Here is a 17,164-nt window from a genome sequence, read left to right as displayed (position 1 = left end):
ACACCAGCAAAGACCTTGGTTCGTCGAGGGTTAAAGACATTAAAATTGTTCGTAAGAAAATCCGAGAACCTTGACATTTACGTAGGAAGGAAAGAAACTGCCTGACTTTTTTACGTGATTTCGAAGAAGTACGTAAATAGAGTGACAGCCTAATCGAAGCAGCTGCGAACTGGTGACGAGATCGTTCAGGTTTGCGAACGTAGATTGCGTGTTATGTCGATCGTTGAAGCGAGGAACGCGTTAAAAACATGTGCAAGAACGGTAAAATTGCACATAATCGAATTTTGGTTTCAGTGAAGATCTAGGTGACACGTTGGGCGATATGCTTGTACGCACTCGAAGCGACTCCGATTAATGATTCGTCGCGTATTTACCGGCTTTGGTAGTCACACTGATAAATATCCGCTGATGTACAAAATGGAACAAATAAATTGGAACACCTAAATATCTTGGTTATTAATGTTATGAAAAGAACTGCACAGGACAATGTTATGCTATTTGGAGGGGTACACGCAGTGGTAGATAATGTTTTTTCTAGAAGATATTTTTCAAATATGATTTTAAGGTCGTCATCAACTCTGTTATTTTATTATGGGACAATATATTTGTTCAATACATTAATCGATCTATCTCGATATTCCCTATAAACATTTAATTTGACAGTTACTTTAACTCTAATTTGTCAAATTGAAAGTATAATAGTCAAAGAGAATGTAAATATAAGGATACTATTTCGCGTCTATCTTTGTCTTCCATATACAGTAGAACCTTAATTATCGGAACTAATAATGATAAATGTATTTGAATAACAGAGCAACAGCTTTTCTGTACTGTGTGCCATATATTTCAAACCAAATGGTACATGCAAACAATTAAACGCTACATCAAATCATACGCGTTCCGCAATTTTCTTATAGCTAAATCATATTATATTTCTTAATATATTTTTTAATATACACGTTTTAATATAAGCAATTCCTCCAAGTTACATTCATTTTGTGCTTCAAACCATGTTAACTCATTTTTGGAAGCTTCGAATGAGAAGGCCCAGCTTCATCGTAGAAATAGTTCATTCGATCCACAGTTTTGTTTTCAAACTCTCGAATAATGTCGTTGGTACATATCTTCATGAAAACCTCACAAATTTCGTCATTTTCAAACCAGTGTAACACACTGGCTTCATCGCACCGTCCGCATCCAGGTAAGCTACGCAGTATTTCAATTGCTTTAACTGCGTCATATTTCATTCTTAGTGAGTATTCCGCACTCCACTGGATGTCACGCTTCAAAAGGCTGTCCCACGCATTTGTCAATATTGCATTGTCGACATAAGACCAAGCATCATGTACAATGCTGCAGCAATCCCACATGTCTAATTTTTCATGCATGTCTATCACATCATCATTCGTATTGTAGAGAGGTAATGATGCTAATGTTGTCACCAATTCTTTTCGGTACTTTCTCTTGAAACTTGAAATTATTCCACAATTCATTGGTTGACTGACTGGTGATATGTTAAGTGGAATACTTATAACTGTAACGAATCTATCTTTTCTATTTAGATCGTTGAGATTGTGAATCAACCTAGTATTATCTAGTAATAACAATGTTTTCTCCCTGCGCCCCTTCTTCAGTTGTCTTCTTATAACTGATTCTAAGAAATATTTCCTAAACCACTCATTGAAAATGTTACTGCTCATCCAAGCATTGGCGTTTGCTCTGTAGATAGCTGAAAAGGCATCTGTATTCAAATTGTATAAACCTTGAGTTTCTCCAATGTTGCCGATTATTAGTACCGGCAACTTGTGACTTCCGGTAGCATTTGCACAAAAAAGTACAGTAACATGATCTTCCAACATTTGTTGGTTTCCTGCCTGTTTCGCACGCCTAAAAATCGAAGTTTTTTCTGGTACTCCCTTCCACATCATTACTGTGTAAACGACATTGTAAACGTTCTCCAATGTGAACTCCCCGTCTTTCAGAAATGTGTTAAAATGAGCTTTAAACGTATTCAGTGTATCTACATTTATTATTGGAAGATCTTTCTTGACATCATTATCAGTTATACGGTGACGAGATCTAAAGTTTTCAAACCAATGGTCAGAGGCTTTAAAATCAGGATCTCCCTTTAATTTTTCATTAATTTCCAGAGCTTTTCTCCGTACCTCTACTCCTGTCATTTGTATTCTGTTTTGCCTACACCGTAAGTACAACTGGTAAACAATTCTTTCTAGATCCGTTACATGTAGACATCTTGTACGTTTTCTGGAACGGCTAATATCCAATGTCTTGGCCTGGAATAGTCTTTTAATCTCTTGGTATTCTTTATATATATGGTCCAAGCAGGTTACTGAAGCATTGTACTTGTCTTGTATTAATTTTTGATCCTCACCTTTTTCTCTCATCCTAAGAATGTCGTATTTTTTTTCAATTGACAACACTGCTTGCGGTTTTCGCTTCATCATTGTTTGGAACGTTTCGAATGTAAATACCGTACAGAAATGATGTGACGCGATTTTATTTCGACAGTTCTCGTCGTCGACAATTTTGATTGGGGGAAACAAATACTATATGAACTATATACGTATATAGGAATATACGTATGTACGATACACTGTAGAGAATTATACAACATTCTGATGATAGAACGTCCGGATGATGTATATACGCAATATATAATCGAGGTTATGCTGTATGAGTATCAAAATAACAAATAATATTCGGCCAAGAGTTGATAGAAGCAGGCAACACGAAAGTAAGAATTTATTATAAGATTATTATGAGAATAATAAGAACGGATTTAATTGAAAATAGTTTATAAATAAATGGTTTTCTGCAACTAAATTTATACTTCTGCCCATCCTATAAACGGTGATCTTTTTAAAAAGAAAAACAATGCATGGATTCTACAAATATTCCAAACGTTCTTTTCATGGATTTATTTTCCGAATATTTTTGCGTTATTTTGTAAAAGGAAAAAATAATATAATAATAATAAATTTAATTACGAAGATAAACGAGTTAAAAATGAATTGTAATGTTGTCATCGTGCTTTATTGTTAATATCGTCTAATTTGAAAACAGAGTCTTTTACCGTAGAAAATACTACGTAGATTCTATCTAACCAGTTCGCTGTTGAGTGCCGAAGAGTGCAGACGTGTCTCTAGTGCCCAGTGAAGTTCGAAAGTAACACGTGTCACCCAACCGTCGAAAGTGAACACAACGTGCTCTTATCCTCCCAAGTGTTTCCTATCCGTCAGAGAGAAGAAAAGCCTACGCACCAAACCCCAACCCGAACCTTGCCTCATAGCCTCACGACTAGTTCATATTGAAATAGCTAGCTCGATGATGGCCCAGCAATCACGACCAGGCTCGCCTGTGCAAACTCTCTGTTTCAACCGTTCGCGGAGAGACGCGATCGCTAGATAACGCGTCAACGAGAGTCGTAAATTCTCGTTACGATTAAACAATCGACGCCACGAACTGATTGATCCCCTATTTCTATTACGAGAATAGAGGTGGTTAGGTTTGAGTGTATATGAACAACTATACTGGGTTGGTTGATAAAAGTTTAATAAAAATAACGAAACAACAAGTTCAGTCAAAGATCAACAATTAAAAACGAAAAAGATAACAGTCAAGGTTTGTTTAGCGGTTTGCTTATAACGAGATCTATCGCACTTCGCAGCTTCAGACAGACGTTATGTGTTAAATTCGATTCAATGTGTAACGTTCGACGTGTCACAAGGAACTGACTGACTTTAGATGATTCCATTGTCTCATGTTTAAGACGACCCCCACTCTACTTAGGTCACGCCACCGTTCGCGCCTATGATCACGTATGTCTGTTCTTGCGTGAAAAACGTAACGGACAAAATTCGACGTTTCCAGAACTCGCTGCTTGGCGACAGCTATGCGCTCGTCGATACATTGTATATGATCCGGCGGTCAGATAAAACGATCTGCCTGCGACATTGTAGGGCCGCGAGCGACGGTTAGAAAATACAGCCTGTGGCAAGCCTCGTGGCGTAACACTCACAACTACCCCGCACTACTCCCCCCGTGGCAGAAATGCAGCAGATCCCCACGTGCCAACGACGCCAATAAGGCGAAAAAACGCAAAATTGAACCACCAAACACAAACTCGAATCAACAGTCAACAACACAAATTAACACTCACAACAGGTTCGCAATATTGGAATCCTCAAACGACACCATGGAAATCGCAGGCCCGCCACCAAACCACCACGCACAGAGAAGCCCCCCTCCCCCACCAATATTTGTTAATGATGCCATCGACATCCAGACAATGATCAAGTTCTTAGAGAGAGATATCTCCAAGGAGGACTACAACCTGAAGATAACCAACAACCAAGTCAAAATCCTGCCGACGAATCCAGAAGCCTACAGGAAGCTTACCAAGACACTTAGGGCCCTGAACGCCAATTTCCACACCTATCAACTCAAAGAAGAAAGACCTTTTCGGGTGGTGCTACGAAACATCCACCACTCCGCAGACATCGACGAGCTAAAAACCGAACTATCGAAACTCGGCCACGAAGTCATCAATGTCAGCAACATAAGGCATAGAGTCACGAAAGACACGTTATCCCTATTCTTTATCGATTTAAAACAGAAACCCAACAATAAGGAAATCTACAACATCAGTCGCCTAATGAAGGCCATCGTAAAATTCGAACCACCGCAAATCAAAAAGGAGATAGTGCAATGCAAAAGGTGCCAAAGATACGGGCACACGCAGAAATACTGCAACCATACCTTCCGCAGCGTCAAATGTGCAGGAACACACCCCACCGACCAATGCAGGAAATCACCGGAAACCCCAGCGAAGTGCATCCACTGTCAAGGTGACCATCCTGCCAACTACAAAGGCTGCTCAGCCTACAAAATTCTATACTCAAACAAGTACCCCAAACTTAGAACAAAAGAGGTAACCTACCAAACACCCAGCTCGCCGAAATTCACCTTCACCCCAATTCCCCCAACCAATCAAACACCCAGTCCTACCAATCTCACCACTCCCTCAACCTCCTATGCCCAAGCGGTACAAGGCACTCGAAATACTCCAAATAGCCACACGGATCCTCCTCAAAATAGTGCCCCCAACTCACCTAATACAGACAAAGTCTCTAGGCTTGAAAAGCTAATAGAGAAACAATCAGAGCAAATAAACAATTTGCTATCGCTATTAACACTCATCATGGATAAATTAATACGCCCCGACACAAAATAAAGCCAAGACGCATAGCTCTGTGGAATGCCAACGGTCTAGCGCAACGCAAACTTGAACTAGAACTCTTCCTAAAACACCAGCAAATCGATATAATGCTCATATCTGAAACCCACTTCACCGACAAAAACTTCCTGAACATAAACGGATACAAGTTCTACCATACACAACACCCCAGCGGAAAGGCCCACGGCGGCACCGGAATCATAATCAAATCAAACATTAAGCACTACTAACTTCCACCATTCCAGAAAGACTACCTCCAAGCAAGAAACGTAGCTATAGAAGACTGTCATGGTACAATTACCACTTCAGCTGTATACTGCCCTCCCAGACACTCCATCGCCAAAGAAGACTTCGACAACTTCCTGGACACCCTGGGCAATAGATTCATAGCCGGAGGAGACTACAACTCCAATCCGCCGTCCGCAGGGTGGATGGGCGCGTAGCCCTATAGAAAAAGCCAACCTATTTGCCAAACACTTGACTGAAGTATTCAAACCCCATTCCTCCATAGCTGCAGCGGACGTCTCCGAATACCTGCACACTCCCTTCCAAATGTCCCCTCCTATTGAACCCTTTACTTCTGCAGAGATCATAGAAGCAATCAGTCGCCTAAACCCCAAGAAAGCAGCAGGTCACGACCTAATAGGAAATAAAGCCATCAAGGAACTTCCCATAAAAGGGATTGCACTCATCGCATCAATCTTAAACGCTATCCTCCGCCTTCAACACTTTCCCAAGGCTTGGAAAATCTCACTAATCACCCTCATCCCCAAACCCGGTAAACCAATATATGAAACCAGCTCCTATCGCCCAATCAGTCTTTTACCTACCCTGTCTAAACTATTCGAGATGATGCTCACGAATCGTCTCCTTCCACTCATTGAAGAATTGAAAACACTCCCAGATCACCAATTCGGCTTCCGAAAACAACACTCAACAGTAGAGCAAATCCACCGCATAACCCACATGATCAGCCAAACCCTTGAAAAGAAAAAATACTGCTCAGCCGTATTCCTAGACATCCAACAGGCATTCGATAAAGTATGGCATGAAGGGCTACTCTACAAGCTTAAAAAATCCTACCCCACCCATACTACTCCATCTTAAAATCCTACCTTACCAACAGACAATTCATAGTTAAATGTCTAGGCGCCACTTCCGCAATATTCCCAATAGAATCCGGCATACCGCAAGGTAGTGTCCTCGGACCCCTACTATTCTCCATCTACACTGCCGACTTACCCATATCAAACGAGGTAACAATAGCAACATTTGCCGACGACACAGCACTATTAGCTACCCACGCAGACCCGGCAATTGCCTCATCCACTCTCCAGCGAAGTCTCGACTCCATGGAAAAGTGGTTCCAAAAATGGGGTTTTAAAATAAACGAAAAAAAATCCTCCCATGTAACCTTCACGCTCCGAAAACAAACCTGCCCCCAGGTCACCATTAACAACACAATAATCCCAAGCAAGGACTCCGTAAGATACCTGGGCATGACCCTGGACAGGAGGCTAACTTGGAAAAAACATATCTCGGAAAAAACAAAGCAACTAAAGGAAAAACTAAGAAAATTCTATTGGCTCACGGGCCGACGCTCCAAACTAAACATACAGAACAAAATAACCCTCTACAAGGCCGTAATAAAACCTGTCTGGACCTACGGAATCCAACTATGGGGAACAGCAAGTAACTCCAACATTGAAATACTCCAACGCTTCCAATCGAAAACGCTAAGATCCCTATTAAATGCACCCTGGTATGTTATCAACGAAACAATCCATCGTGACCTCAAGATATCTACAGTCAAAGATGAAATACACAAGTCCAGAAGCAGATATAACACAAGAGTCAACAACCACCACAACCCACTAGTCACCCAACTACTGGACACGACGGACCAGATCCGCAGACTAAAAAGAAAATACCCTCTAGTTTAAATCCTTAGTTTCTACTAGAACCAACAGTATAAAACTATTATAATCCACGTCATTGTATCACGCTAAATTAAGTTACTGAAAATCCTCAACGAGAATTGATTGTAAATATTCTAATAAATAAAAAAAAAAAGATTCTATCTATGAAATTTGAATTCATCGAACGAGGGGTTTCATATTTTCTGCATAAAATGATTACTACTAGTGCTAGTTTGACTCATTATAGAGTTTAGATCCATCTTCTTCTCGTAACGAATAATTCCTGCTTTGTAATTTAAGCGTGTGTAATTTAAAAATATTGGGTCCTCATACAGGTACTAACCAGCTTTTTTCTCATAAATGATAAATATGTGGAGAAGCTGAAAGGATGCAAAATTTTACCATTTTTTTATAATAAACGTAATAACGTATATCATCGACCAACAGTACTGGTAGAAGAACCCCAATTTCTCGCTCTTAAGACGTTTTTCAAACAATATAACGCATTGCCGTCGAAATACAATTATAATCTGTGGAGTATTCCAATTTTTTAGTTTGTAGCCTTGAAAGTCACTTCTCAACTTTGTAAGTTCAGGTCCGTTTATTTGAAACTTAAACACGTTGTGTAGGAAATTGTTCGCTGCTTTGTAATTATAAGATTAGAAATTATGCACTTGAAAATACACGCATTTATCTATATCATGAACAGTGGACAGTAATATCCGTATTGAACATGCTCCATAAACATGATGAATAAAAAATACTGGTAAATGTAAAAGAAAAAATATAAAAATATAAAAACAATTTCTTCTATTTCCAGTCTTGTATAATCTTGAGATCTTGAAAGAAATAATGTATATCGTACAATGATTAAGATTATAGTAATGTATGAAATAATAAATTATAATACAAAAAAATATGTCACATTCTGTTTAAAAAATTAGAAATCATCATTTTCCGTAAAATATTGTAAGCATGGAAAATTAAAGTATATGCTAATTGTAAAATGTAGTAAAAATATTTCCACGTCAATTTTTGTTTTTTCGTATACTTAGTATCTACGGTAGAAGCATTAACCAGTAACTTTTTTTTTTATTTATTTATTGAAATTCACACTTTGTCCATTTTGGACATTTGGTAGAATTTTTTAACAGTTATATTAACATGTTGGTGGCTACCCCCAGCGGGGTACCATCCTCGCGTTTGCTAGGTTGCATCCTTTATGAGGTCTGCTGGTTTTTTTTTTTTTTATTTATTTATTGAAATTCACAATTTGTCCAATTTGGACATTTGGTAGAATTTTTTAACAGTTATATTAGCATGTTGGTGGCTACCCCCAGCGGGGTACCATCCTCGTGTTTGCTAGGTTATGTCCTTTGTGAGGTCTGCTGGGTGCTTCCTTTTAAGCCTTCTGTCCATGTTTAAGGTATTGAACGTTTCCGCAGTTAACCAGTTTGGGTGTGTTGCTATTCTTGATTTGTATTTTTCTGCGCATCTGTTAATTTCTTCCTTGACCGTTGCGATTCCCAGGTCCCTCGGTATGTCATCATTTCTAACGTACCATGGTGCGTTTACTATCGTTCTAAGAATTTTAGCTTGCAATGTCTCTATTTTGTTTATATGGCTCATTGCTTCTGTCCCACATAGAGGTATTCCGTTTGTCCAGATTGGTTTTATGATCGTTTTGTATATTTTTAATTTACTTTCTATGCTTAATTTGGATTTTCGACTTGTTAGCCAATGCACTTGTCTCCTTGTTGCCTGTATTTTGTCTATTATTGATTTAGTATGCTGTTTCCATGTGAGTTGTGTATCTAAGTGGAGTCCTAGGTATTTGGTATAGATATAGCTTTAGATTAAATCCTTAGATCCTACTAGAACCAACAATATAAAACTATTATAAGCCATGTCATTGTATCACGCCAAATGAAGTTACTGAACATTTTCAACGAGTATTGATTATAAATGTTCTAATAAATAAAAAAAAAATAAAAAAAAAACTTGTCGGGTCAGCATTTCTATCCTATAAATGCCTGGTTTACCCTATCATATAATTACCAGTTTTTCCCGTTATAAATACCAGCTTTCTCCGTAATCTTTAAGCACGCTAAAGACCTAATGACTTGTTTAAGTACCAGCTATAAACCCAAAATACTTCCAGGATTCAAGGTTCCTGCAAGCTAATGAGACTCGGTTTATGGTGGGCCTTAGGTTTCTCTAACGACGCTTGGGCCTTTACGGTCAGACAATAAAAGACGTCGCGCGGACCTCTTCACGCGACGTAATACCTTCCATAGAGAGTAGTTGGAGTCGGCAGAGGGGGACAAATTGACGAGGTACTTTTGGAAACAGTCATTTTTGTATTTTTTAATGGTTTTGTTTAAGTTCCTGGTTGCGTTGTTTAGCTTGCGTTTGTCGTCTGGTGTTCTATGGGTTTGCCATACTCTTCTTAGTCTTCGTTTTTCTGTAATTTTGTTCAATATGTAATGGGGGTATTCGTGTTTACTGATGGAAGTCTTGGTAGGTGTTGAGGAGCGGATGGCGTTTATTATGCTCGTGTTTAAGTATTCTGTGGCAGTTTCGATATCTGCCTTTGCTTTTAGTGAGATTGAGGCAGAGGTTGAGCGGTTAGAGATTTCTCTAAAGAGCTGCCAGTTGGTGAGTTGGTTGTGAATAAGGCCGTTAGGTGGGTTCTGGATTATTGCCGAACCGACTGTTACTATTACGGGGGAGTGGTCGGAAGAGAGTTCAGTCGAGGAGTTGATTTGGACATGTTTGGGCGAGATATTTTCGGTTATGAAGAAGTCGAGCAAGTTGGGGATTTTGTTAGTGTCAGTGGGCCAGTATGGGGGTTCATATGTGGTGAGGTAGTTGAGATTGTTGGTGGCTATGCTTTGCAGGAGGTTTTTGCCTCTTGCTGTGACAAGTCTGCTGCCCCATTGCGTATGTTTGGCGTTATAGTCTCCTCCAGCTAGGAATCTATTGCCTAGGGCGTCAAAGAGGCTGTCGAAGTTCTCTTTAGCAATCGAGTGTCTGGGAGGGCAGTATACTGCTGAGGTGGTGATTGTACCATGGCGGTCTTCTATTGCTACGCTTGTGGCTTGAAGGCAGTCTTTCTGGAATGATGGAAGCTCGTAGTGCTTAATGCTGGATTTGATGATGATTCCGGTGCCGCCGCGTGCCTTTCCACTGAGGTGTTGGGTATGGTAGAAATTGTAGCCGTGTATTTTGAGGTAGTTTTTGTCGGTGAAGTGAGTTTCGGATATGAGCATCACATCGATTTGCTGTTGTTTTAAGAATAGTTCTAATTCAAATTTGTGCTGAGCTAGGCCGTTGGCGTTCCACAGAGCTATTCGCATTGGTTTTATTTTGCTTCTGTGCGTATGAATTTGTCCATGAAGAGTGTGAGTAGTGATAGCAAGTTGTTAATTTGCTCAGTTTGCTGCTCTGTAAGTTTTTCGAATCTGGTGAAGTTGTCTGTGTTTTGTGGGGTGGGAACACTATTTTCTGAGTGTTCACTGTGGGTTTTCGAGTTGTTTATGTTTCCTTGTGTTGCCTGCGCATAGGATATTGATGGTGTGGTGGGTTTTTGAGGTCTTGGTTCTTGTATGGTAATCTCCTTGGTTCTTAGTTTTGGGTACTTAATATTATGTAGCGTTTTATAGGCTGAGCATCCTTTGTAGTTCGCAGGATGCTCTCCTTGACAGTGGATGCACTTCGCGGGGGTACCTGGGGATTTAGTGCATTGGTCAGTGGGGTGTCTACCTGCACATTTTACGCACCGGAAGTTATGATTGCAGTATTTCTGCGTGTGACCGTACCTTTGGCACCTTTTGCATTGTACTATTTCTCTCTTTACAAGAGGTGGCTCGAACTTAATTATGGAGTTCATCAGCCGGTTGCCGTTGTAGATTTCTTTGTTATTTCCTTTTTGTTTTACATCTACGAAAAATGGCTGTGGGAGATTTTTTGTGACTCTATGTTTAATGTTGCTGATGTTGGTTACCTCGTGGCCAAATGTTTGAAGTTCGAACTTTAGTTCGTCTAGGTCGACTGAGTGGTGGATATTGCGTAGCACCACACGAAAAGGTCTTTCTTGCTTGAGCTGATATGTGTGGAATTTTGCATTCAAAGTTTTTAGCAACTTAGTTGGTTTTCTATAGGCGTCGGCAGAATTTTCACATGGTTGTTGTTAATTTTTAACTTGTAGTCCTCTTTGCTGATATCTTTTTCAATAGTCCTTATCATTGTCTGGATGTCGATTACGTCGTCAATGAATATTGGCGGGGGAGGGGGAATTCTTTGGGTATGGAGATTATTTACCGTTTCGGTTGAATTCATGGAGTCTTCCGTAGTCTCCAATATTGAGAATCTGTTGTAGGTGGTCACTTGGCTGGTGGTTTAGCTCGACTCTTGTTCACATTTGTCTTGATTGGTTCCAGCTTGCGTTTTTTCGTGTGCTGGTCGTTTGCAAGGAGAGATGTGTTGCCCCTTTGCCACCGTGGAGGAAGAACGGCGGTGTTATAATTTAGCTCCGGAGAGCCTGTTTGGAATGTTAGGGCCATCATCGAGCTAGTTAATTCAGTATGAAAGAACTAGTCGAGAGGCTGTTAACACTTAGCTAGGTTTGTTGGATTCGCTTTCGAAAAATGGGCGTCACGTGGAGTTTTGTGTACTTCACAGGGCACTGGACACACGTCTGCACGCTTCGACACTCACCAGCAAACTGACAAGGCAAGAATAGCAACACACCCAAACCGGCTAGCAGCGGAAACGTTCAAAACCATAAACATGGATAGAAGGCTAAAAAGGAAGCACCCAGCAGACCTTACAAAGGATATGACCTAGCAAACGCGAGGATGGTACCAAGCTGGGGGTAGCCACTTGCATGTTAATATAACTGTTAAAAAATTCTACCAAATGTCCAAATTGGACAAATTGTGAATACAAATAATAAATAAAAAAAAAACGTTAATAGTAACCGCGAGTTCTGCGCATCAGTGTACACCCAGAATATATTGTGAAATAAATATTTATTGTTGAATATATCTGAGTGTCCTTCCGCACCTATTATGACCATCCACCTCAACTAATCCAAATGATGATTCGTTACACGCCTCTAACCCTAATCATAATGTGAACCCGCCATACATGTATGTAAAATGTGGAGACAAATTAATAAAATTAAAGATGTATGAAGATAGACGTACGTGTACATCTAAATGAGCATCTGAAAATAGACACGTTCGTCTATCTTGATACATCTTTAATTTTATTAATTTATGTGCTCATTTTTTCACGAAAGCGTAATGTCCTCTCGCGAGTATATTTGGTACTATATATCGTTTATCATCGAATGAACTAAGATCTAATTCCTGTACATTTATTGTGTACATATCATACATTATAGACCTTATGCGATTCTAAGAAATAGTCTTTTCCATGTTCCCTTGAAGACATTTGATACAATCTTCGAAACATATATTATACGCTTCAACGTTTCGTTTAATACCTGTCATTACTTTTTTACATATTTCTGCATGACATAAAGATGAATTGGGTATATCTCCACTCGCAGTCCTATAAACTCAGTTATAATCGTTTTCCGCGTAATTACTCGTGTCGAATTGACAAGTCATTTTTCACAAAGTCACAACATTCAGCGGCCGACAACACAGGATAAACAAACCTCGGAACACTGCGATACAACATTTTTATCACATCACAAAAAGAACCGGTTCAATCCGTTTCTCGAGCGTTTATTCACCTGGCAGTGCTAGCTGCCAATTCCAAGAATTATCATTTCTAAAAGCAAATGTACCTAACACTATGTTTTGGCTACGGCGGTGTAGAATCCGCCTGGCATCGTCTATTTACACAACAGTACAAGAAATGTTTTCAAATAAGAATAGAATAGCGCAGTGTAAGTTTTCAGAATTGTTTCATAAAACTATAAATAATGAAGATGTTTAGATGCTCTCATCTAAATATCGCACCCTGTACGTAGGTGGATTTGTGCGCTGGCTTGTGTATTAGAAAAAACATTAATTCCTTCCATATACAGATATCATAAGGTGTACATAGGTATTCTTTTATCTTTCAGTTGGTATGTAGCTTTTTATTGTCTAATATACGATATTTTCTATGCCTTCTATAAGGCATCAATCATTCGTCGTATCGAATCCTTCTCCATACATCTTACTGTGTTCTATATTCACCATACAAAAGTTTGTCAAATCTCGGGGATAATTTAAAAATATTTGTAAAACTCGAAATCAAAACCTTAAATACAATTGGTTTTTCCCCTCATATTATAATACATAAAATCAGACCTTTAATTTTTCCTCGTTATGTGCGATACTTTTTTCAGTTACGATTAGTATCATTTTCTATTTATCATATAATAATATATTCTCTGGTAATCAAGCTTTTGTTATATATCGTGAATATTCATTTAAATTTTGCTATATGTATGTGCCTCAATATTATGACGATTTTATGATAAATATGAATACACAATAATTACACATACATATAAATCGATATGATAGGTATAAACATATATAAATTCTGATGGTTTGTTTAATTTGAACTAGTGATGTCTAAACACTTCTATTATAGTCTCATATTATTATTTCTCATTACCTTTATCGCTTTAGTAGACAGTAATGTTTTCTTTAACCATTTCTCACACATTAACCATTTCACACGCATAATATTTATAAGAAATGACATAGCACGCGAGATCTTGTATCAGCCTTGAGAGAGTACTGTGAATAGCTCATTATGAATATCGAATTTAATGTCGACTATCTTTGATCTTAACGAACATTGGAGTGAAATAATGAATAGAAATGCAACAACCTATATAAACAGCTTGCAAGTAGATCTACCCATTTTTTTCATACTACTCATTTTATAACTTGCAGTAGTGTATGGAAATTTAGAAGGAACATATATATATAAATACAAGGTATGTAATATATATAATATATAGATTTATTAGAAAAACGAGGAATTCTATTAAAACAAATAACTGAATAATTATTTAGCAAAGTAAAGCAAATTAAAATCATATGAAAGGTAAGTGAAATCTGTACATATATTAGCATATATAGCTATTATCGATCAAATGCTTGTTTAAAATTGCACCAATTTATAAACAATCAATTGATAAATTTTATTCTTGTTGGCATACCTGTTGGTATGTAGGTGACATTTGGGAAATTCTATCTTTCCGAAAGTCTATTTAGATGACAATTACTTTTATACTTGCTTTGTATGTGCTTATTTCAGCGTTTCTGACCCAATTACGTGTCAAAGCCTGCCGCAATCGTAAAATATTCATAGGGTGAAATAAAATTTATTATATTTTTTCTGTATGTTACGTTTACCCGCGATCAGTTTCTTATTTACAGAAGACTATACGCAGATGTGATATTAATACAGACTGCTGGCGAAGGTGTCACGTAGAAAACACAGGAAATCGCGAAATTAACAGATCACCGGTTGTCTCCTCACGTCGTAGTTCGAACGTCTCACAAATAAGGTGAGAAATTCGGACTTTAGATGTCTATTCATTATATGCATTCAACAGAGTGTTATACCAAAAGTGTATTCAGTGTTGATTTCGGAAGGTTTATATAGGCTATCGTCGGGTGCTTATCAGACGTGGTTATTCCGTTACTATCTGGTTATTGTATCTATCGGGTTATATATTATACTATCTGGTCTCGATGGCTGTGCGGCATGCAGAATGTTTTGTCAGACGTGGTTGTCCTATTATTGATTTCTGAGCCTGTGATAAGAGCAACGCACAGTATGTTCCTCTAAATTCTCTAGCTACAAATATGTTATTCAATTTTAGGGTATTTTTGACTAATTTAAAAAACGGTAGAGAAGGTACGACATGTGGTGCTTCTTGATCCTCCGTATTTGTAGACTATTATCCGACCGATGTTTTCGACCAGGCCCATTTTCAAAGTCAGAATATTAAACTAGATTCAGATGGATTTCTAGCTCGTTTAAATATTTTGTGCTAAATTTCGTTTCCTCTTTCACGGCTAGTATTCCGAGATCATGCTGGATTATTTCGTTTGTGACATACATAGTGTCTTAGGCACAGAATCGATACAGATCTGTGGAAAAAATAAACCACAAAATTGAATTTGACTTTTGCATTCAGGATAAAATTTCTTCATTGCATCGTATTCTACCCATCATGGGGATGGAAAGTCCCAAAGGAAGCATGGGACACGACTCAATTCTTCTTTTGGAAAAAAATGTTCATATTTCTTTAATTTTATACTATGTAATACATATATATATGTCGGGTTCACATTATGATTGTGGTTAGGGGCGTGAAACGAATCTTCATTCGGATTAGACATTGTTGTTATGCAATAGAGAAGATGATTATTACAAATATGATTATTACAGAATTTGACAAGTAACCGTGATAATTAGATAATCGAGATTCTAATGACAATGATACTAGGTTCAATAACGAATCCGCAATCAACGAGATAACAAAATGTGCTTTCTTCCAAAGTTTAAGTTGTACTTAACTTGCTTGTCTATGGTACAAGTATTACTAAACTAACTCTTTGTTAATAGAATATTCACCAAGCGTAGAGACGCTAGGTAACTCGCTAATACGACCTCACGAGAGAATGACTTTCTGTCACGAGGATGCTGCAGAGGAAAACTATGATGGGCTGTGTCTAAGGACATGAGATCATCGGATTCGTCAAGGAAAACCTTCGTTCGAAAAGTGAGGGAAATAGACGTTCCTGTTAATTGGTTAATTTCCCTGTTGGTGGTTAGAGAAGGATGTTAGCCGCCCTTGAGAGAAAGTTGCTAGCGGAAAGCGTCGTTCGCGAGAAACGCAAATTTTCCGTATCTTCCCGTAGTAGGTGATTTAGGGACTGCTGGGATAAAGACTGTTTGTCCGTTTGAAGGACCTTAGTTAACTAAATTCTAAGATTCATAGCGGGTTCTCAGGCTAGCTGAACATGTACTATGGAGATATATCGACATCTAGTAATCATCCTGCCCGAAGAATAGGGTCTGTGTGTGGCGAGTCACGGGACAGAAACCGTTGGAATGTTTACTGCCCAGTGCCATTACAACTATTTATTTTTAAGGAGAACTATACGTTTAACGACTAGTTGTCACTTTGAGCCCAAGCTCATTATCACAAATCTCGAAAAACTATAATCGGATTAAATCATAAAGACTAAAGTATTGGGGATTTTTCTAAGAATTCCAAAGGGAAGGCCGCGGTGTCCTTCCATCTCCAACATATATATAATGTTTAATATATATAATGTTTTAACCTATTGTTGAATCGTTCGCGAAGAGACGCGATCGCGAAGAAGCGCGCCAATGAGACTCGTAAATTCCCATTACGATTAGACAATCGACGTCACGAAATGATCGATCCCCTATTTCGTTTAGGAAAATAATGGTGGTTGAATTGATGATAACACTGAGGTAGGAGGTTACAATTCACACTTTATTCCAACAACTTATAGACAGGATAGTTACGTTCAATGCGTATAGATACAAATTAACTAGATGACTGATCTAAGACTAATAAACAATGGGTTAAGATAGCGAATGAGCAGAGTACGCAATATAAGTTAACTAGATGATTGAACTAAAGGTAGAAACCCGATTAAGAGATGTTGACTAATCTAAGGATGCAAAACCAGTGAAGTTCGGAGACGATGCCGTGACGGAGGAAAGCTAGTGATAGTGTGTTTGACGCAAGAGACCATCGGATTTGTTGATGACAATTTTGGCTAGAAAAGTGAGGGTAATAGTCATGGCTTCTGATTGGACAAGGAAAAAGTTGGGGGACAAAGAAGGGTTCTAGCCGCCACCGAGAAAAATTGCTAGCGGGAGACACCGAATGTGAGAATAACCAAATTTCCTGTATCTTCCCGAAGTGGACAATAAATTTAAGGAACACTTCAATTAGAAA

General features: G+C 38.5%; 1 protein-coding gene and 1 long non-coding RNA gene across 2 annotated transcripts in view; one reads left to right on the top strand and one right to left on the bottom strand.

The window, feature by feature from the left end:
- Positions 1 to 17,164, top strand: part of LOC126924386 (uncharacterized) — a 104,008-nt gene that overhangs the window by 52,400 nt on the left and 34,444 nt on the right. The window lies entirely within an intron of this gene.
- On the bottom strand, positions 822 to 2,527 carry LOC126924264 (jerky protein homolog-like). Its single transcript, XM_050738555.1, has one exon. It carries the CDS (start codon positions 2,463 to 2,465, stop codon positions 1,014 to 1,016), a length of 1,452 nt encoding a protein of 483 aa, XP_050594512.1. The 5' UTR covers positions 2,466 to 2,527; the 3' UTR covers positions 822 to 1,013.

The sequence above is a fragment of the Bombus affinis genome, chromosome 2 (genome assembly GCF_024516045.1).
Source record: "Bombus affinis isolate iyBomAffi1 chromosome 2, iyBomAffi1.2, whole genome shotgun sequence".
In the NCBI taxonomy this organism is placed as follows: domain Eukaryota; kingdom Metazoa; phylum Arthropoda; class Insecta; order Hymenoptera; family Apidae; genus Bombus; species Bombus affinis.
This window is presented reverse-complemented; position numbering and strand designations above follow the sequence as displayed.